Raw genomic sequence first — 20,995 nt, 5'->3', positions numbered from 1 at the left:
CAGTTCATGAGGGATCTGCTGGATAGAGTCTACCAGAGGGCTACAAGGATGCTGAAGGGACTGGAGCGCTGCCTGATGAGGCTGTTCAGTCTGGAGAAGACTGAGAGGGGATATAATAAATGCCTATAAATATCTGAGGGCTGGGTGTCAAGAGGGAGGGGACAGGCTCTGCTCAGTTGCACCCTGTGATAAGACACGGGGCAATGGATACAAACTACAGCACAGGAGGTTCCACCTCAATATGAGGAGGAACTTCTTCACTGGGAGAGTCCCAGAGCCCTGGCACAAGCTGCCCAGAGAGGTTGTGGAGTCTCCTTCTCTGGAGCCTTTCAAGCCCTGTCTGGATGTGTTCCTGTGTGACCTGTGCTAGATTCTGTGGTCCTGCAAGGGGGTTGGACTTGATCTCCAGAGGCCCCTTCCAACTTCTAACATCCTGTGAAGCAGCAGGCAGTGACACCTTCACCAGCTGGCCTGATGCCACTATCACATTCATCTTGTGCTGTATGGAGATTATTTCTTTTGCCCCCCAATTCCAGATAGGATGCTTCAGCAAGTTCTCCTGTTATTAGGGGAAAACAGTGCTGGAAGGAGAGTGGTCATTTTGCTTTTAAAATGTTGCAGCAAGTGATTTATCTTCATCCTACCAGCAGCAGTTCTGACAGCCTGCAGTTTTGGCAACCTTTGTGCTCCGTATCTGCTGTGAAGTTCCCATTGTGCGAGGTCCCACAGCAGACATCTCAGGGGCGTTAGGCAAACGCCTGCAGCCCATTTGTCATGTTTTAAACCACCTTCATTATTCAAAGCTCCAAGCAATTTAACTTTGACTCAAGAAAAATGTGCAGAACCAGCTCTGCACATAAAAAAAGTGATACCAGTCAAAGGAGATCTTCATACAACAGGCAGTGACACAACAGTGATTACAGTACTGGAGCAGTACCCTTGGAAGCTGTTCAAATACACAGTAAGTAGATCACTGAAGATTAGAGGTGATGCTTTTATTTGAAGGATGGGAGCTGGGAGAGGGAAGGAGGTAAAAATAGTAAAATATGCTCATCATGAAGAAGCCATCACCACTGGTAAGCTACCAAAGTAGTTTTCTTCTGAAACCCAATTACCAATCTATTTACAGGAGAGTCTCTGAGTAGCAGTCAGTTGCCATGGAAATGTGGAGAGACTAACCAGAAAAACAAACCTAAGCCCTTAAATGAAACTGATTTTGAACTGGACATGCAGTTTGCTTCCCTCACTTGTACTTTTGTCAGGCACCTGTATGCAGTGCAAGGGAAAGCCACAGGTAACTAAGAGAGGAGTTGGTAGAACAGATCTTTATGTAAAAGTTCACACTCCACAGAACAAGGCAATTGACACAGAGGTTACAGGGAACGTTGGGCAGCAGTTTGCACCGTGATGGCTGGGAAATAGAATCCACTGCACAATACTGACTGAGTATTTACAGAAAACGGAGCAATCATTAGTCTCTTATAAATAAGGTGACCAAATATCCTGGGCCTCCTCCCAAGACATGCAATCCCCTTCATGATGAAGGCGAGTCAGTGTTTTGCTCTGATGAGCCTTCTCCTTTCCCTACCAGTATCCTAAGAACAACAGAGACTTACCACACACAACCAAAGGCAGCCAAGCAGCAACAAAACCCCCCTGTTACCACCTTTAAAACCTCAAGCTTAGTCGATCCTTTTAGCAGTGTGTCTCCTCTAAATCCTGTGTCTATTGCTTTATTTTAGCAGGTTTCCCCCTTTCCCTGATGCAATGTTGGTCCTCACCTTACTGAGAGCAGGGAGGACTCAGGAGAGCTGAACTGCAAAAAGGATTGTTCTAGCAGGAAGGAAAACAAAGGAACACAGCTTGCAGGCCCAAGGAAGTTCAACAGCCCATTTGTGTTTAGAAGGGTTATGAGACAAGGGACGTTCTGGTCACCGTAGTTACAAGTCTCACTGTACCTGCATGCATGCACTCTTGTTTTAATCTGCAGAAGTGTTGAATCTCACAACCACACAATTCTAATCAAACACCAAACTGCACCAGTGCTATGGAACAGCAATCGTAGGGGTGGAAGAACTTTCTCTTCCAGCAGTCACAACCCAAGGGGTTCCTTAGGAGTCCTTTTTCAGCTGTGCACATGGATCTTGTACAAGTCCCATTTCTCTGTAGCCAGCAGCAACCCTTCAGGTGTGACCAGCTCAAGCAGTGACCCTTCCCACACTGCAGCTGCGGTTGCCATTAAAGTTGAGGTTCGCCGACGGTTCCGGGTCCCAGGCTGAGCGGCAAATCACTTTAATGGTGACCACTATGTTACGAGTTACTCCAACTACATACACACCAGAAGGGGTTACTACAGAGACAAGACTTCATTCACACTCCTCTACCTGCAGCCTCAGTTGGGTTTGCTGGGTGGCTGTTTCCTGCAGGGGGGTGGCCTCCCATGGCGCGTGATGTGTTTCTCCAAGCTGTCCAGGATGGCCACTGCGATCCTCTGCACGTGGGGATCTGTCTGCACATTCTCCTTGATGTTGTACAAATGCTGCAAGCCACCCTCTTCAATCAGCATGCTGCAGTACCTGGCAGCTGGAAGAGGGTTGGAAAAAAGGGAATTAGCAAAACACAGCAGATACAGAGTGTCTGCTCGGCAAGTTTGCTGATGACACCAAACTGTGAGGCTTGGCTGAGACACTTGAAGACTGTGCAGCCATTCACTGAGACTTGGACAGACTGATAGCTGGGCTGAGAGGAACCTAAGGAGGTTCAACGAGGATAAGTGCAGCATCCTGCACCTGGGAAGGAAGCATAAACTGCACCAGTACAGGTTAGGAGGTGATCTGCTAGAGAGCAGCCCTGTGGAGAAGGACCTGGGAGTCCTGATGGACAAGAAGTTCTGCATGGGACAGCAATGTGCCCTTGTGGCCAAGAAGGCCAAGGGGATCCTGGGGTGCATTAAGAGGAGTGTGTCCACCAGATCCAGGGAGGTTCTCTTTCCCCTCTACTCTGCCCTAGCGAGACCTCACCTGGAATATTACATCCAGTTCAGGGCTCCCCAGTTCAAGAGGGACAGGGATCTACTTGAGAGAGTCCAAGGGACACCTACAAGGATGCTGAAGGGACTGGAGCACTGCCTGATGAGGAGAGGCTGAGAGCCCTGGGGCTGTTTAGTCTGGAGAAGAGAAGACTGAGAGGGGATCTGATCAATGTTTATAAATATCTGAGGGCTGGGTGTCAAGAGGGAGGGGACAGGCTCTGCCCAGTTGCACCCTGTGATAGGACAAGAAGCAGTGGATATAAAGTACAGCACAGGAGGTTCCACCTCAATATGAGGAGGAACTTCTTCACTGGTGGGTCACAGAGCACTGGAATCAACTCCCCAGAGAGGTTGTGGAGTCTCCAGAGAAGGAGACTGTCTGGATGTGTTCTTGTGTGACCTGTGCTAGATTCTATGGTCCGCTCTCAAGGCAATCACTTGAAGCTCTACAAAGAGCAGGACACCAGTACTTCATGTGCAGTTGTATATTATGCCACATTATTGTTTGGTCCTGAACAGATGTCTATTCACTGTAGAAACAGTGATTTATGGGGCAGGAATAAACAAATACACTGATGACAAGAAGATTGAAAAACTGGCACAGCAAATAATTTCCAATAGTTGAGAGGAAAGCTGCTTTCCATCTGGCAGATCACATCAGATGTATCTGTGGTACAACAAAAGAGCACTAAAGGCCCCTTGACCACTCTTCCACTCAGGTATGCTCAGGCAATTTCTCTCTGCCCCCATCACATGTTCTCAAATCATTTTACAGTCAAGACATTGGTGCTCCCATTTTGCAGATGGGGAAAGACAGATGAAGAAACCGAGCTTCATCTCACAGCAAGTTAGGCCCAAAAGGTGATTAGAGAGAAGGATTACCTACAACTCCTGTTCTGACAGCAAGAGCCAGCTAACCTGCTGCAATCACTGTTCTTAATCTAAAATGTATTTGTTGCCTGTTATTAACATTTACATTTCTGAACAAAGTTTCCCATGTGAGCCAAATCTGTCCCTAACCCATGGCCACACTCTGCAATGAATCATGTGCATGCAGCACTACACTTCAGTAAATAAAAAGGACAGAAAGAACTTTTAATACTTTCTTTTCCTGGCCCATTTAGTCAAACCTTAAATGCCATTCCTCCAGAGGAGTGAATAGCATAGAATCTTAAAATTGTCAGGGTTGGAAGGAACCTCAAGGATCATTTAGTTCCAACCCCCCTGCCACGGGCAGGGACACCTCACACTACAGCAGGTTGCTCACAGCCACATCCAGCCTGGCCTTAAAAACCTCCAGGGATGAGGCTTCCATCACCTCCTGGGCAACCTGTGCCAGTGTCTCACCACCCTCATGGAGAAGAACTTCTTCCCAACATCCAATCTGAATCTACCCATTTCTAGTTTTTTTTCCATTCCCCCCAGTCCTATCACTCCCTGACACCCTAAAAAGTCCCTCCCCAGCTTTCTTGTAGCCCCCTTCAGATACTGGAAGGCCACAATAAGGTCTCCCTGGAGCCTCCTTTTCTCCAGACTCAATCTCCCCAACTCTCTCAGTCTGTCTCCACAGGAAAGGAGCTCCAGCACTCTGCTCATCCTCATGGCCTTTTCCAGACACATTCCAGCATGTCCAGATCTTTCTTGTAATGTGGGTCCCAGAACTGGATGCCCTAGGAGTTGTTCTTTTCCCCACTTGATGCTGGTGAGTAAGATGCTAAGAAACAAGAATTTTAGGGCAGTGTTATTCGATACATACGATTTTTGCTGCAGACGTGCTGCATGGCCCACACAGCCCACAACTGGACACCAGGTGTCATGAAACAGCTAAGTAGCGGAAAAAAGGGATTGAAAGACCTGTGGAAAAAAAGGAGAGGAACAGCAAGTCACTTTACTGGTAAGTGTTACTACCTCAAAGGTCACACATTGACCACTCAGCTACAGATTTAACTGGGAGAGAGACTTGATAAATGAGTTTTAGATGATCAGGCAAGACTTTAACTGTAGTTTTTTTTAAGCCTCAGGCTTCTCTCTCTAGGACAGATAGTGCCAGCCTATGCTAGCCAATATAACCTTGCTGGTTAATCTTTGCATCTATGTCTCCTAGGCAGGCAGGCAGCAGAACACCCTTAATAGAAAAAGTAGCACAGAAAAATGGCAACATAGAAATACAGCAATAACAGCAAAATAGTAAAAGAACAACATTGCAGAACACCTTTAGCAGAAAAACAACATTACATTTCCCTTTTCAGAGCATCATAGAATTGTAGGGACTTCAAGGATTGTCTAGTTCCAACCCCCCTGCCATAGGCAAGGACACCTCACACTAGAGAAGGCTGCTCAGAGCCACATCCAGCCTGGCCTTAAAAACCTCCAGGGATGAGGCTTCCACCACCTCCCTGGGCAACCTGCGCCAGTGTCTCACCACCCTCATGGAGAAGACTTCTTCCTAACGTCCAATCCAATACAGAAGCCTCTAACCTTCTTTGATCAGAGAGAAAATCCACATACTGGGTGTTTTAAGTCAATAGGTCTTTTTCCACTGGACAAAGCTATGTGTGGCTAGCAGCTCCCTCCCCTGTGGGCACAAGCTTTAAGCCTAGTTCAGCTGAGTTTTCAAACTCTAAATCAAGACAATAGTTACCTGTAAGCCACCATCTCACATTCTGGAGTTGGCCAATTCAAAATGGCAGAATGCTGCAAAACAAAGAACCAAGAACACTCATTGTTAAATACAAACATTGACCAAACCATGAAAGAGTAGGACAAAGAACATTCATCCTCATTTCTGTACCAGCTGTTCCAGGAGGGATGTCCTCTGGCTGCGACTCAATGTCCAGGCCTGCTCTCCTCGAGATATCAAGTGAGCAATGATCCCTGCTGCAAAGTAGCTAACTTCCACCTCCACACTGTGCAGTAATTTACTAATGTGGTCTATGAAGTCCTTCCACATCAGTTCAGAATGGAGCTCTTTAACTTCAGCTATGTTATTCTGGAAGGGAAGGGGGAAAAAAAAAAGAGAAGGTATCAACAGGAAGAAATCCACACAAGGGAGAGAAACAAACTCGAGTTTGAGTAAACACAGGTAGGAGGAGGCCATTATGCATTCAGATGACCACCAGATCTCCAAATATTACTTCTGCTTTTGAAAACTTCCCAGGCTGCTGCAGAAATTTGCCTCAAAACAGAGAGGTTCTCCTAAGCAATTGTAGGCCATCAGCACGCAGATGACACCAACTAAAAGGCTGGTTGTCAAATTCCCAGCCACCATTTCAGTAAACTCCAGCAGTGCACAGTTTTGGGTTCCACTGGGCTTTTTTGGGTTTTTTTTTCCTTCATTTGGACAGATCTGAAGCTTCCTGCTTCAGATTCTGCCCTGTGTTGTCCCCTCACTTCAGGAAGGATATTGAGGTGCTGGAGCAGGTCCAGAGGAGAGCAACCAGACTGGTGAGGGGGCTGGAGGGAAGGTCTGATGAGGAGAGGCTGAGGGAGCTGGGGGTGTTCAGCCTGGAGAAGAGGAGACTCAGGGGAGACCTTATCACTCTCCACAACTACCTAAAGTGAGGTTGCAATCTGGTCAGGTGGGGGTCAGGCTCTTCTCCCAGGCAACCAGTGACAGAATAAGAGGGCATGGCCTGAGCCTGTGCCAGGGGAGGTTTAGGTTGGATATTAGGAAGCACTTCCTGACAGAAAGGCTGATTAGGCACTGGGATGGACTGCCCAGGGGGGTGGTGGAGTCACCATCCCTGGAGGTCATTAAGAAAAGCTTCGATGTGGCACTTGGTGGCCTGGTTTAGCTGCTGTGGTGGTGTTTGGTCCTAGGCTGGACTTGATCTCAGAGGTCTTTTCCAGCCTCAATAATCTGGTGCTTCTGGGATTCCCTCGCTGCCCATTCTTAACAGCCTTCTGTGCTTACTGTAACCATCAAATTCAACCTAAGCAGTGCTTCTGGAGTACTGGTTACACAGGGGACAAAAAAAATGTCCCTTGTCAAAGAGGAATGTCAATTTATGAGGCAAACTTCCAGATTAAGATTACAGGGGGGGAAAATAAAAAATAAAACTAGTTTTTAAATATATCAGTTTTTAAAAATATATTTAAGGCTTTTTAATGTTTTTGTTTTTTTCATCTCACCAGAAGTCCAAGAACTTTCTGTTGGATGGATGATTCAGATGGAAAAGACTGTGGAAAAAAAAGAGAAAAGAAACAAAGCACAGGTAAACATTCTGTGATTGTATGAAATTTAGAATAATATAAAGGCTTAGGTTCCCATTGTAAAGCCAGAAACTCAGAAGGAAAGAAATTGTCTATATTGGGGCTATTCATATGGAGGAGAGAAGGCTCCAAGGAGACCTTATTGTGGCCTTCCAGTATCTGAAGGGGGCCTAAAAGCTGGGGAGGGACTTTTTAGGGTGTCAAAGAGTGATAGGACTGGGGGGAATGGAGCAAACCCAGAAATGGGCAGATTCAGATTGGATGTTAGGAAGAAGTTCTTCACCAAAAGCTGTACTCCTCACCTCTAAGACTCTCATGAAAAGTTCTAGCCCTTGGTTTTCGATGAAATGCCGACAAGTTGTTGGAGATTCATCGGTGAGGTTCCAAAGTGCACTCAGAGTGAACTTGAGGGTAGTATCTACAAGATTCTGATTTGTTTTCTGTTTAACTATTTGCAGAAGTTGCTGAAAAACAAAAACAATCAAACAAAAACCTTCCCAATGATGACTGTGTATCAAAACAAGATATTGGCTGCTCTGCTTCTTTCTGCACTGCCCAGAGTGATGCACAGCTACCATTCACATGCAGAGTAAAGACCTACTTGTTTAGGTATTGCTCCCCGGTTCAAGGGAGCTGAATGTAATTGTAGAGCCCTTTTAATGAGGTGCCATTGGGTGATGAATGAAGGCATGAACCCTGCTGCTGTATAGCAATGAGATTCCAGAAATGCAGAGAGCAAAGAATCTCAGAAGTCCTCCCAGAAGTCCTTTATCACAGCATTGTAGAATCCCCTGCACTACAGAGTCTCAGAGTGTCTCTAGCAGCAGAAGTCCTGAAAGCCCTTATCAGACAAAGCAGCTAACAGAAGTCCCAAGCATATCACTAGCAGCATCCCTAAACTGAAGCCCTAAGCCAGAAGTAGCTAAGTAACAGAAGCAGAGGTTCCTAGTAGCCCTAAACCCCAGCCAAGCCATTCCTAACCTAAGTGACCTACCCCAGTAACTCTTGCTCAAAGTGGCTGTTTCTATACTCTTTGTTATCAATCCCTTAACCAGTAAAACCCAGCCACATAGATCAGCTAAAATCTTTTCCCAAGGAGAGGTGCCAGAGTGTCAAGGAGGCAACTACTGCAGCATGCTCCAATCCAAGGGTGCCAACGTGAGGATGTTGCTCTTGCCACCCACGGAATATGATTGCATTGCTTTTTGCAGTGTGCAATTGGTCACCTAAGGAATCCTGCACTCTGCACACATCCAGCAGCTGCACTCAGAACAGTGGCTGCAACATTTAGGGTCAAACTACACAAAAGAAACCAGCTAGGAAACCTTTTACCTGCTCTTTGGACAGGGCTGCCTGCTAGGGGAACCCCTCCCTTCTCACCATAATCACCTGGGCAGTACTTGGACAGCACCAAGTCATCCACAGATCTCTGGACACCACATGAATGCTGACAGCACCAACCATTTGCTTCAAATGTTCTCTTTGGGAGCATCTTTTGTCTCACATACAATCAATTTCCAACCAAGAGATTTCTGGTTTTACAATTTTACTCTAAGTTTTTCCACTTCAGCTCCTTTCCATCTCTGCTAATACATCTCATTGCCACCATCTCTAACAAATTCTCTCTCTGGGCTTCTCTCTCCTAAAGAGCTCTCAAATTCAATGTGTTCTTAGAATTCTACCTACTTAAGTTTGTTTTGTACCTTCAGGAATGCTGTTGGCATGAACAGCTGGAGAGGAAGCTATTTCTAACCATCAGGAAAAGTGTCTGACTTACCCTAACAATGAAGAGTTCTGCTCCAAGTTGAGCTGTTTGCTCTGTTGAAAGCTGTGAACAAACAAAACCATACCAATGATTTCTTGAGACTTCAGAAAGACTATCTGATCTCAAAAAGCTTCAGCTCCATACCTTTGCAGCAAGAATGGAAATGATGGCTACAGCCATCCTCTGCATGTTTTGATCTTCGTGATTGCACAGCCACTGCATCACAAGCTTGGCTGCTTCAAACCTGGAAGTCAACAATAAATTTCATTTTCAGAAGCATTGTAACTCTTAGTAAGAGGAAGATGCACACAGACAACACATCAGATAGAAATTCAGGCAAGACAAAAGGTACTGGAAGAAGTACCCCAAAAAAGTAGAAATACAGGGTGAAATTACAAGTATTGAATGAGCCTCATTCAGCTTTGAGTTGTTTCCTTAGGGTCTCTTAACCAAATTATCAAAGCACATAGGAGCTTCTCCCAAAGAGGGAAGAAAATTTTGCCACAATCTTCTGAAACATCAAACCAACACACTTCAAAGCATCTGGGCAAAACATTTAAGCAGAAAAATCTTTGCCAGAAGCAGTCCCATGGTTCCCCAGAGAAATCTTGACTTCTATCACACACACAGGTGAAGCAAACCCCACCTTTACTGCAGCTGATTTTGCAGTCCTACGTTCAGTTGTCAATTACAGGCCCAAAAGAATGTAGGCCAGGCAAATTCAGCACACTGGGGTGATTGACACTGAGCAAAACTTGAGGGCAGCAACAAACCTTCTGAAGGAACAGACAACAAAGATAAAACCTTCTGCAATACTAGAACCAATTGTAGCTGAGGTAGAAAACTTGCCTGTTAAAGGGAACATCCTGAAGGATCCTGTCACTGCACAGTGAAAGGAGGCAATTCTTCTGCAGCTATGAGACATGAAAGAGTCACTTTGTCAGAGACACACAGAGATCTGAGTGATTAACATATTGCCACAGCACAATTAGATGTGGGTCTTACAGAAGGTTTATCCACAAGAAAGCAGCCCTGAGAAAAAAAGGACTTGAGGGTGCTGATGGATGAGAAGCTGGACTTGAGAAGGCAGTGTGAGCTTGCAGCCCTGAAGGCAAATCATATCCTGGGCTGCATCAAAGATGCATTGGCAGCAGATCCAGAGAGGTGATTCTCTGGTGAGACTTCACCCGGAATACTGTGTACAGCTCTGGAGCCCTTAAGATAGGAAGGACATGGACCTGATGGAGAGGGTCCAGAGCAGGGCCATGAAAATGATCAGGGGGTTGGAGCACTCCTATGAGGACAGGCTGAGGGAGCTGGGGGTGTTCAGCCTGGAGAAGAGAAGGCTCTATGGAGACCTAACAGCAGCCTGCCACTACCTGAAGGGGGCTCCAGGAAGGATAGAGAGAGACTGTTTGCAAAGGCCTGCAGTGATAGGAAGAGGGGCAATGGCTTCAAACTAGAGAAGGGCAGATTTAGATTGGGTATCAGGAAGAACTTTACTATGAGGCTGGTGGAACACTAGAACAGTATTCAAGGTGAGGCTGGACAGGGCCCTGGGCAACCTGATCAAGTTGGGGATGCCCCTGCTGACTGCGGGGAGGTGGGACTGGGTGACCTTTGGAGGCCTCTTCTGCCCTGGACTATTCCATGATTCCATGATTCTCAGACAGGGAATGAAGACATTTCACCTCTTACCTGTTGATGATTTGGAAAGTGTTCCATGGCCTTCAGGAGCAGGTGGGTGACATCAGCCAGGAGGCGCACAGGCATGCCTGCTGCCAGGTCCTGCTTGGTCAGATTAAAGACACATGCACTGGCTGCTAACTGCACAGGCAAGTTCAGGGGGTGGTTTCTCATTCCAATCACCACAAGCTGAAACACAAGAGTTTGGCCCACGTCAGTTACTTAGACATTTGTGTGCACACCCCGAGAGCAAACCGCCGCTGCTGAAGGCCCCAGCAATGACTCTCAAACCCCAGCTTCTGCCTCCCTTTTCCTTCAGTGAAAATTCCATCTGGTGTGATTTTTTAACTCTCAGAAGGAACATCTCCTTCTGCTCAATGATTCAAAAACTGACAGCTCCTATCTCCCCAAGTCCTTTTGCACTGCCATCAACAGCCTCTGAAAGGAGAGGCTGCACAGAAGGTGAGAGATTCCTAGAAAGATCCAGAGTTCACTTTATGCAGCAGGACCAGAATCACCAAACAGTTTCAGAGAAGGAGGTGGGACAGAGTTTCTGCAGCATCATGGTTCAGCATGGTGCCATGGTTTGCTGTTGGGTGACTAGCCATTTCATACTGCATCCTAAGCTGCTGGCTCAGGAGACATTTTGCATGGCTTCCTCCTGAATCATTTCTTGGCTATGTATGCTGGCTGTGATCTCATCTAAGAAAATGCTTTCCTTGATGGTTATTGACTGCCAAAGTCTTTTTGATACTGAAACCAGCACATTCAAGGTCACTTATTCAACACAGAACCATAGAATTGTTAGGTTTGGAAGGGACCTCAAAGATCATCCAGTTCCAACCTCCCTGCCATGGGCAGGGACACCTCACACTAGTGCAGGTTCTCACAGCCACATCCAGCACAGCCTTAAAAACCTCCAGGGATGAAGCTTCCACCACCTCCCTGGGCAATCTGTTCCAGTATCATCACCCTCATGGGGAAGAACTTCTTCCTAACACCCAATCTGAATCTACCCATTTCTAGTTTTTTCCCATTCCCCTAGTCCTATCACTACCTGACACTCTAAAAACTCCCTACCCAGCTTTCCTGTAGCCCCCTTAAGATACCGGAAGGCCACAAAAAGGTCTCCTCTGAGCCTTCTCTTCTCCACACTGAACAGCACCAACTCTCTAAGTCTGTCTCGACAGCAGAGGAGCTCCAGCCCCCTGCTCATTCTTGTGGCCCTTCTCTGGACACATTCCAGCACCTCCAGATCCTTCTTGTAATAGGGGCTCCAGAACTGGAACAATGCTCCAGGTGGGGTCTCACCAGAGCAGAGTAGAGGGGGAGAATCACCTCCCTTGACCTGCTGGCTATGCTGCACCATCAGGAAAACCAAACATCATCTGTCATGGGTTCACCTCTCCAGCCTGTCCAGGTCCCTCTGGATGGATCCCTTCCCTCCAGCATGTCTGTTTCACCACACAGCTTAGTGTTGTCAGCAAACCTGCCAAGGGTGCACTCAATGCCACTGTCCATGTCACCAACAAAGATGTTAAACAAGACTGGTCCCAGTACTGATCCCTGAGGAACTCCACGTGTCACTGGCCTCTACTTGGCCATGGACCCATTGACAGCCACCCTTTGGGTGTGGCCATCAAGCCAGTTATTTATCCACTGAATGATCCATCCATGGCACCCACACTGAACCAGCCTGGAGACCAGGATGTGGTGTGGGACAGTGTCAAAGGCTTTGCTCAGGTCCAGGTAAATTATATCAGTTGCTTGACCTTCATCTATTGATGTTGTGACACTGTCATAGAAGGCCATCAGGTTTGTCAGGCAGGATTTGCCCTTGGTGAAGCTGTGCTGATTGTGCCCAATCGCCTCTTCATTATTCTTCTGCCTCAGCAGTGCCCCCAGGAGGATCTGCTCCCTGATCTTACCAGGCACAGGGGTAAGACTGACTGGCCTATAGCTCCCTGGGTCATCCCTCTTTCCCTTTTTGAAAATGGCACTGGGGTTTTGGGGATGAGCTCAGGTGAAGGAAGAATGCCTAACAAAAGTGTATTCTTTTACCTTTAATATTTCAGGCTTTGTTTTTTCCATGACATGTGTGAGGCTGAACAAATGGAAGAGTGCCTCTCTGACAAAGAAGGCTCGCTCGCTGTAGCGCTTCAGTGCCTCAGAGATCTGAGTTTCGTTGGCTTCTCCTGACACCTGTGAACACAGCAATCACCTTTAGTTGAGGATGATATCACTTGACTTGAAATAATTTGCTCACAGAATTATAAAGGCTGGAAAAGACCTCTGTGATCATCAAGTCCAGCCTAGGACCTAACACCACCACAGGAGCTAAACCAGGCCACCAAGTGCCACATCCAAGCTTTTCTTAATGACCTCCAGTGATGGTGACTCCACCACCTCCCTGGCAGTCCATCCCAGTGCCTAATCAGCCTTTCTGTCAGGAAGTGCTTCCTAATATCCAACCTAAACCTCTATGCTTTGTCTTCATTAAGTTTCCTGAAAGCTATAGCTGTAGCAATAGCTTTCCAGCACCATGTTAATTGATTCATAGAATAGTTTGGGTTGGAAGGGACCTTAAAGGTCATGTAGTTCCAAACCCCCTGCCATGGGGCATCTCCCACTAGACCGGGTTGCCCAAGGCCTCATCCAACCTGGTCTGAACAGCTCCAGGGAGGGGGCATCCATGACCATCTTCCAGCTTAAATTCCTTCCCTCTTGTCCTATCACTACAAGCCCTTGTATTCAAGAACCCTTAAAATCAGACTTTAAATACACATGAACTAACCAATGAGTTAGCACAAGCCAAGACTGCATCAGAAGCTATGAGCTGAAGTTCAGAATATTACCAGCCAGCTGCAAATTTTTCCACTTCCCAATCTGCTGCAGTTTATATTTAACTGTATTTTACACCTACTTTCTTGGTGTCAGTTCTGTAAGTGTAGAGAGCTTGTTCCTCAGCCCTGCTACTCAATGAATCACTGCTGCAGCCATTGTTTTTTTGGAAGGGAAGCATACAGTACTTCTCCTTAATGTACCACACAAGGAAAAGCAAATGTTCAGAGATCCAAGTGCCACATTCTGTGCATACAGAGCCACATCCTTTAAAACTGCTCCATCAGGAAAGTAAGGCAGCCTTGAGACAACTGGTACTGACCTGGATTTTGCTTTACATGCTCTACTGATTAGAGCAGAGCAATGGTATTTACTGACAGCTTTTGCAGCCACTTATACACTGTATGAAGAATCTGGCTTCATATGAAGAACCTGGTTTCATGTTCTCAACTCTCATGTCTGTCCAGCATTCATTCTATCATCAGACTCTGCAGGACTGCTGTAAGGACAGCAAGAGTTTCCTTCTGCTGCCTCCCTGACTGCTCTGCCCCGATTATTCTTTTACAGCATCTAGGCTAAGCAGATTAATAATTCAGTACAGTCACTAAAAAAAAAATATGTATTTCAGGCCACAGACAACAACAAAAGGCAAAACAATCCAGTTTGCTGCCTTACAGTCTCTTCTGGACAGCTGCACTTTAAAAGAAAAAGGGAAGAAGGAAGAACTGCAAAGTGCTTTTGACTAACTGCAACTGCTGCAGTTCCATCACCAGAACCTTCTTCCTCCCTGCACAGCCATTGGTGTGAAGCACACACTGGAAAGAGCAAGGATTACACTGAACTGTTTCATCCCAAACATGAGGTGTTGTGCATCATCACACCAAACAGGATGATGTTGCTTTCTCCACCAATGTGTTTTGACATTCATATACATCACTGCAAGCTGTGACAAGAAAATGTTCAAGAGACCCAGACAGTAACAGCTGTCAAAAGTTCCAGGGGGGGAAAAAAATGATTATGCAATTACATAGCCGTGTTATCTCCCATGCCTAGAACAAGAGCATTCTGAACCTTGGAACTGAAGTGCAAACCTGAGCTTGCACAGGAGGCAGACTAAACTAAGGGCACATTATGCAAACTCTTCCTCATTTCATCTGCTGTTTTCATCATCCTCATGCCAAAGCAGAAAACCTAACTCCAAGATGATATAGCACTGACACTGGCATGTCTCAACCAATTCTTTCTTCTGTATTTGTGACCCCTTCACAGCAGGGATAGGGTAGGTTCATTCTCCAGCATGTGCATGCATGTACTACAGCACAGGGTCTTGTTGTCTGGCACTGAAAGATAAATAGATGCCCTCCTGCCAACATCATCTCATCCTAAGGGACTAAGTAATTCATCTTAAGGAGCTAAGTAATTTAGGAGGTGTTCAAGAAGAGGAAGTAATTGCTTCTTACATGTTCTTCACCAAGAGACCTTCCCATGTGGGTAGAACTACTGTAATAGGAAGCAGAAACGGTGATGGAGTAGAAGAGCAGCTCAGCTATTACATTTTATTGTATCTGCTGTGTTAATCATTAACTGCTCAAAGCTTATGCAAATTGTACCTCCACCTCTTACACACCGCTGCCTTATGCTAGACATGGTACTGGGACCCAGAGAACATTATTCCAGTGACTGACTTAAGACCAAAGTTCAGCTCTTTTACACAGAACCACAGAATCAAACAGGTTGGAAGAGACCTCCAAGATCATCAAGTCCTACCCATCACCCAATCCTATCTAATCAACTAGACCATGGCACTAAGTGCCTCATCCAGGCTTTTCTTAAACACCTTCAGGGACATCAACACCACCACCTCCCCGGGCAGCCCATTCCAATGGGCAATCTCTCTTCCTGGGAATTGCTTCTTGCTGAGATCAAGCCTAAACTACTTCTTGCACAGCTTGAGACTGTGTCCTCTTGTTCTGTCACTGCTTGCCTGGGAGAAAAGACCAACCCCCACCTGTCTACAACCTCCCTTCAGGTAGTTGTAGAAAGCAGTAAGGTCTCCCCTGAGCCTCCTCCAGGCTGAACACCCCCAGCTCCCTCAGCCTCTCATAGGGCTGCGCTCCAGACCCCTCACCAACCTTGTTGCCCTACTCTGGACACACTTGAGCATCTCAACATCTTTCTTGAATGGAGGGGCCCAGAACTCAACACAGGACTCAAAGTGTGGCCTGACCAGTGCTGAGTACAGGGGTAGAAAGACTTCCCTGCTCCTCCTGACCATGCTATTCCTGATCCAGGCCAGGATGCCACTGGCTTCTTGGCCACCTGGGCACACTGCTGGCTTCTGTTCAGCTGCTGTCAACCAGTACCCCCAGGTCCTACTCAGCCTGGCTGCTCTCTACCACTCTGTTCCCAGCCTTAGATCTCCTATGTTAAGGCTTGCTGAAAAGGCAAAGCAAACAGAGGTGCTTTTTGCAACAGGATTATGTAAATCAGGCAGTTTCTGTGCCAGAATGAAGAAAGAATTTAACACAAAGGCAGCAATTAAAATTAACAGCTAAAACCCCCAAAATTAATCCACTGCCTCCTCCTGAGGCACCCACCTACACTGGTTACACATTACCAGCTCTATTTTTCCTGCAGGTTGCCTTTTTTCAGTAAGATTAATCCCCCCCCCACTTAACCTTTAGGTTTCCTTCTCCTGTCAGGAACTCGGAGTAGCCGGCATCAGTAGCCAGCAGCCCTACAAACTGCATGGAGGAGCGCTGCTGGATGAAGGCTTCCACGGCTTTGTCCGTAACGTGCTTCCTTCCAGAAATGTCCAGAGACACCAGGTTGGGCAAGATATCCTTCTGCTCCAGCAAACGCAGAGCTATGTCCGAGGTGAACTGTTTGTCGTCAGAAATGTCCAGGTGGTTCAGGTATTTGAGTTCTCTGATCACATCCAGGATCTGGGTTGTGGTCATCTTCAAGCATTTCAGGTGGTGCATGGTCAAGGACTTGAGGCGGTCTTTGCAGGTGAGGAGCGCTGTTATGTCAGTGACAGAGGTGTTGGATATATCCAGGCTTTCTAACCTAGGAAGGGAGGCAACATCTGCCAAGTCCTCGTTGTAGAACAGAACGTTGGTGATGCTCAGTGCACGCAGCCCAGCCAGCTGACTGAAGCACCTCTCGTAGGGGTCTTCCAGAGACAGAGTCAGTGAGTTCAGCACCAGGCATTGCAGGTTTTGTTGGATCCATTTATTGCTGCCAAGTCCACTGATAATGTCTGTGATGGTGATGTCTGCGTTCACCCCCGTAGCATCAAGTTCCACCAGCTTGTGGTGGCAGAAGGCTTTCCGGAAGGCCACAGCAGAGATCTTGGCCTTGCGGATGCAGGCTCTCTTCAGGCGCATCTGGGTGCCCCGGAAGATGCCCACAGTGCCATCATTCAGCAGCCCTGGGGGAAAACAGCATTAGTGCTCGGCTTCAGGCTCACAAAGCATCACCAGCCTAAGGCTGCAAAGTGTTGGCAAAGGAAAGCCACTGCAAAGTGGCTTGTCTGGGATCATTATGCCACTGATGGCATAATGGGGTGCATGAAGAAAAGTGTGTCCAGCAGGGCTAGGGAGGTTCTTCTCCCCCTCTACTCTGCCCTGCTGAGACCACACCTGCAATACTGTGCCCAGTTTTGGGCTCCCCAGTTCAAGAGAGACAGAGACCTGCTGGAGAGAGGCCAATGGAGAGCCACAAGGGTGCTTAGGGGACTTGAGCATCTCCTCTGTGAAGAGAGACAGAGAGCCCTGGGGCTGCTTAGTCTGGAGAGAAGAGTGAGAGGGGATCTGGTCAATGTCAATATCTGAGGGGTGGGTGTCAAGTGGATGGAACCAATCTCCTTTCAGTGATGTACAATAATACGACAAGGAACAACAGGTACAAGCTTGAACATAGAAGATTTCACCTCAACATGAGGAGAAACTTCTTTACAGTGAGGGTGACAGAGCACTGGAACAGGCTGCCCAGAATGGTTGTGGAATCTCCTTCTCTAGAAACTTTCAAAATTCACCTGGACGCATTCCTGTGTGGCCTACCCTGGCTGATCCTGCTTTGGCAGGGGGGTTGGACTGGATGATCTCTGAAGGTCCCTTCCAACCTCTAATGTACTGTGATATAGTGACCCCCAAAGCCTCTGCAGCAGAGTCCACTGAGAAGGTGATGACTTCACTTTAAGCAGACAAATGCAGATGCAGTACATGCACAGAACCTGTCTGGTTCCAACATGGAACACACAAGAAACAAAATGTGGACATACTAAAAATACAATAAATAAATCCAGGCTGCTGCCTGCATTTTCTGGATTTCCTGACTGAGCTGGTTAGAAAGGTGCTAAAAACAGACCTTCAGAACTTCTGAGAGCTCTTCCTTGGTCACAGCTCCAGTAGCCTCACGATAGCCCCAGCAGTCAATGACCAGTTCTCATCTTGCTTTAACTCACTTGAGTAATTCAGTATTTGACTGAATTCCTAAGCAGGACCATTACACTAAACTAAGCTAATTAAGTTCTTCTCCATAACCTCATGAAGAGGGTAGGAGTGTTGCTCAGAAACAAGCTGAATGTGAGAAAGAAACCTAAGAAGTGATTCAAATTGGAGAAAGAGGAGGACGAGGCAGGGGTGGGAAGGAAAGAAAGAGAGCAGTGAACAAGGGAAATTCAACCAGCTGCCTTGAGATTATTAGCTTGTTGGCTTTCTATAAGAAGACTGCCCAAGCAGTCTTTTCTTGCTGGCATACTGGCAACATTCTAGCTGAAATAACTCGTTCAATTCCACACACAGGATTATCCCAACCATATTGAATCACAGCATGTCAGGGACCGGAAGGCACCTGCAAAGCTCATCCAGTCCACCCCCCCTGCCAGAGCAGGATGGCCTATACCAGGTCACACAGGATCACAGTACTACAGTGCATTACAGGTTGGAAGGGACCTCCAGAGATAATCCAGTCCAACCCCCCCACCAAAGCAGGACCACCCAGGGTAGGCCACACAGAAATCCATGCAGATGGGTTTTGAAAGTATCCAGAGAATGAAACTCTGCAACCTCTGGGCAGCCTGCTCCAGTGCTCTGTCACCCTCACTGTAAAGAAGTTTCTCCTCATGTTGAGGTGAAACCTTCTGTGTTCAAGCTTGTACCTGTTGTTTCTTGTCTTATTACTGCACACCACCAAAAAGAGCACACCCCCTTATTACTGCACACCCCCTCCACTTGACACCCACCCCTCAGATATTAATAGACATTGATCAGATCCCCTCTTCTCAAGACTAAACAGCCCCAGAGCTCTCAGGCTCTCTTCAAAGGGGAGATGCTCAACTCCCCTAAACATCCTTGTGGTTCTCCATTGGACTCTCTCCAGCAGGTCTCTGTCTCTCTTGAACTAGGGAGTCTAAAATTGGACACAGTATTGCAGGTTTGGTCTCACCAGCACAGAGTAGAGGGGGAGAAAAACCTCCCTAGCCCTGCTGGACACACCCCAGGATGCCATTTGCTCTCTTGGCCACAAGGACACATTGCTGTCCCATGCAGAACTTGCTGTCTACCCAGGACTCCAAGGTATTTCTCCACAGAGCTGCTCTCCAGCAGGGCAGCCCCTACCCTGTACCGGTGCCTGTACTCAGACAGGCAGGTTTTGAATATCTACAGAGAGGGAGACTCCACAAATTGAAAACACCAGGGTTTCTTATTTGTGTCCTATCAACAGGACTACTGCTTCACAAGAAGCTATAGAAGGGCACAGCTGTGCTAGCCTGCATGCAGAGCAAGTAGGAGGAACACATTATTCTAATTTCACTCCAGAGGGTTGCAAATGTCACCACTCCTGGGCCTTATCTCCAATCTCCAAGCAGACTGAACACAGAAAAGAAAGTGAAAATGCAACACACTAATACAAACATCATTTTCAGCACAGCTTGAATTCACAAGTCAGTAACTGACTCTGTGATGAGGCCAAAAGAGTATCAATTGCACCACCAGCAAGCGTGCAGATGACACCAAGCTGTACCGTGGTGTTGATACCCCAGAGGGACAGGATGGCATCCAGAGGGACCTGGGCAAGCTGGAGAGCTGGGCCCAGGTGAACCTCATGAGGCTCAACAAGAGCAAGTGCAGGGTCCTGCACCTGGGCAGAACAACCCTCACTATCAATACAGACTGGGGGAGGAGATGATAGAAAGCAGCCCTGAGGAAAAGGACTTGGGGGTGCTGATGGGTGAGAAGCTGGACATGAGCAGGCAGTGTGAGCTTGCAGCCCTGAAGGCAAATCATATCCTGGGTTGCATCCAAAGATATGTTGTCAGCAGATCCAGGGAGATGACTCTGCCACTTTGCTCTGCTCTGGTGAGACCTCACCTGGAGTACTGTGTACAGCTCTGGAGCTCTCAAGGTAGGAAAGACATAGACCTGATGGAGAGGATCCAGAGGAGGGCCATGAAAATTATCAAGGGGTTGGAGCACTTCTACTACAAGGACAGGCAGAGGGAGCTGGGGGTGTTCAACCTGGAGAAGAGAAGGCCCTGGGAAGACCTAACAGCAGCCTGCAGGTACCTGAAGGGGGCTCCAGGAAGGATGGAAAGAGACAGTTTGCAAAGGCCTGCAGTGAACAGGACAAGGGGCAATGGCTTCAAACTAGAGAAGAGCAGATTTAGATTGGATATTAGGAACAAGTTTTTTACTATAAGGGTGGTGGAACACTGGAACAGGCTGCCCAGGAGGTGGTTGAGGCCCCATCCTTGGAGATATTCAAGGTCAGGCTCGACAGGGCTCTGGGCAACCTGATCTAGTTGGGAATGCCCCTGCTGACTGCAGAGGAAATTCAACTGCATGACCTTCAGAGGTCCCTTCTAACCCAGACCATTCTATGACTAAGCAAGGCTGGTTTTGTTGTAAGGAGTAAACAGCTGAGACCTTTCTGACCATGCAGTCAGGGCATCCCTCTGCTGCAGAGAAAGCAAAACTCAGGGTGAAGCAATGGGTACCCAGCAGAAAAAAAAACAATATCAATGCAATAAGTAATCAGAATTTGGTTCAAGAGATGGCAGCACTCTCCTCAAACATACACTGGCAGAGAACATGACAGGCCAGTACCTGCAACAGAAGAACTTCAAATGTTTATACTGCTCCTGAAACTGACTGCTTTCAAGCAAAGGATCCCCCTTCAACAGAGGCCTCAAAGAGATGAAAAACTATTTGGCTCAAAACCAGAAGATTTCCTACTTTAATCACAAGGACATACAGTAAAGAAAATTCAGTTTATTGCTCTGTGACACTGAAATATTTGAGTGCTGCTAGAAGTAGGAGAATTAAAGAAATCTTTCTTTCAAGTGACTGAAAGAAGATCTATTAAAAAATGTTCCCTTAAAAACCCGTTAAACTACAAGCACAGACCCAAGGCAAGGGACTTTCTATTCAGAACTGCAGGCAATGGGACACTTG

The 20,995-nt window shown here is 47.0% G+C and overlaps 1 protein-coding gene across 1 annotated transcript in view; it reads right to left on the bottom strand.

Moving 5' to 3' along the window:
* Positions 1 to 974: 974 nt before the first annotated feature.
* Positions 975 to 20,995, bottom strand: part of LOC137442221 (protein zyg-11 homolog B) — a 29,838-nt gene continuing 9,817 nt past the window's right edge. The window contains exons 3-14 of the mRNA XM_068140613.1: positions 16,214 to 16,968; positions 12,756 to 12,896; positions 10,707 to 10,883; positions 9,858 to 9,922; positions 9,153 to 9,252; positions 9,021 to 9,071; positions 7,546 to 7,707; positions 7,163 to 7,210; positions 5,823 to 6,020; positions 5,673 to 5,725; positions 4,788 to 4,885; positions 975 to 2,583 (exon numbers count right to left, since the gene is read on the bottom strand). Coding sequence (XP_067996714.1) covers positions 2,393 to 2,583; positions 4,788 to 4,885; positions 5,673 to 5,725; positions 5,823 to 6,020; positions 7,163 to 7,210; positions 7,546 to 7,707; positions 9,021 to 9,071; positions 9,153 to 9,252; positions 9,858 to 9,922; positions 10,707 to 10,883; positions 12,756 to 12,896; positions 16,214 to 16,968 — 2,039 coding nt within the window. The 3' untranslated portion in view covers positions 975 to 2,392. The remainder of the gene's footprint in view (positions 2,584 to 4,787; positions 4,886 to 5,672; positions 5,726 to 5,822; positions 6,021 to 7,162; positions 7,211 to 7,545; positions 7,708 to 9,020; positions 9,072 to 9,152; positions 9,253 to 9,857; positions 9,923 to 10,706; positions 10,884 to 12,755; positions 12,897 to 16,213; positions 16,969 to 20,995) is intronic.

The sequence above is a fragment of the Melanerpes formicivorus genome, unplaced genomic scaffold (genome assembly GCF_026170545.1).
Source record: "Melanerpes formicivorus ecotype bairdi unplaced genomic scaffold, bMelFor1.0.p_v2 SCAF_7, whole genome shotgun sequence".
In the NCBI taxonomy this organism is placed as follows: domain Eukaryota; kingdom Metazoa; phylum Chordata; class Aves; order Piciformes; family Picidae; genus Melanerpes; species Melanerpes formicivorus.
The sequence above is the reverse complement of the archived record's forward strand: the minus strand, read 5'-3'. Positions and strand labels throughout refer to the sequence as shown.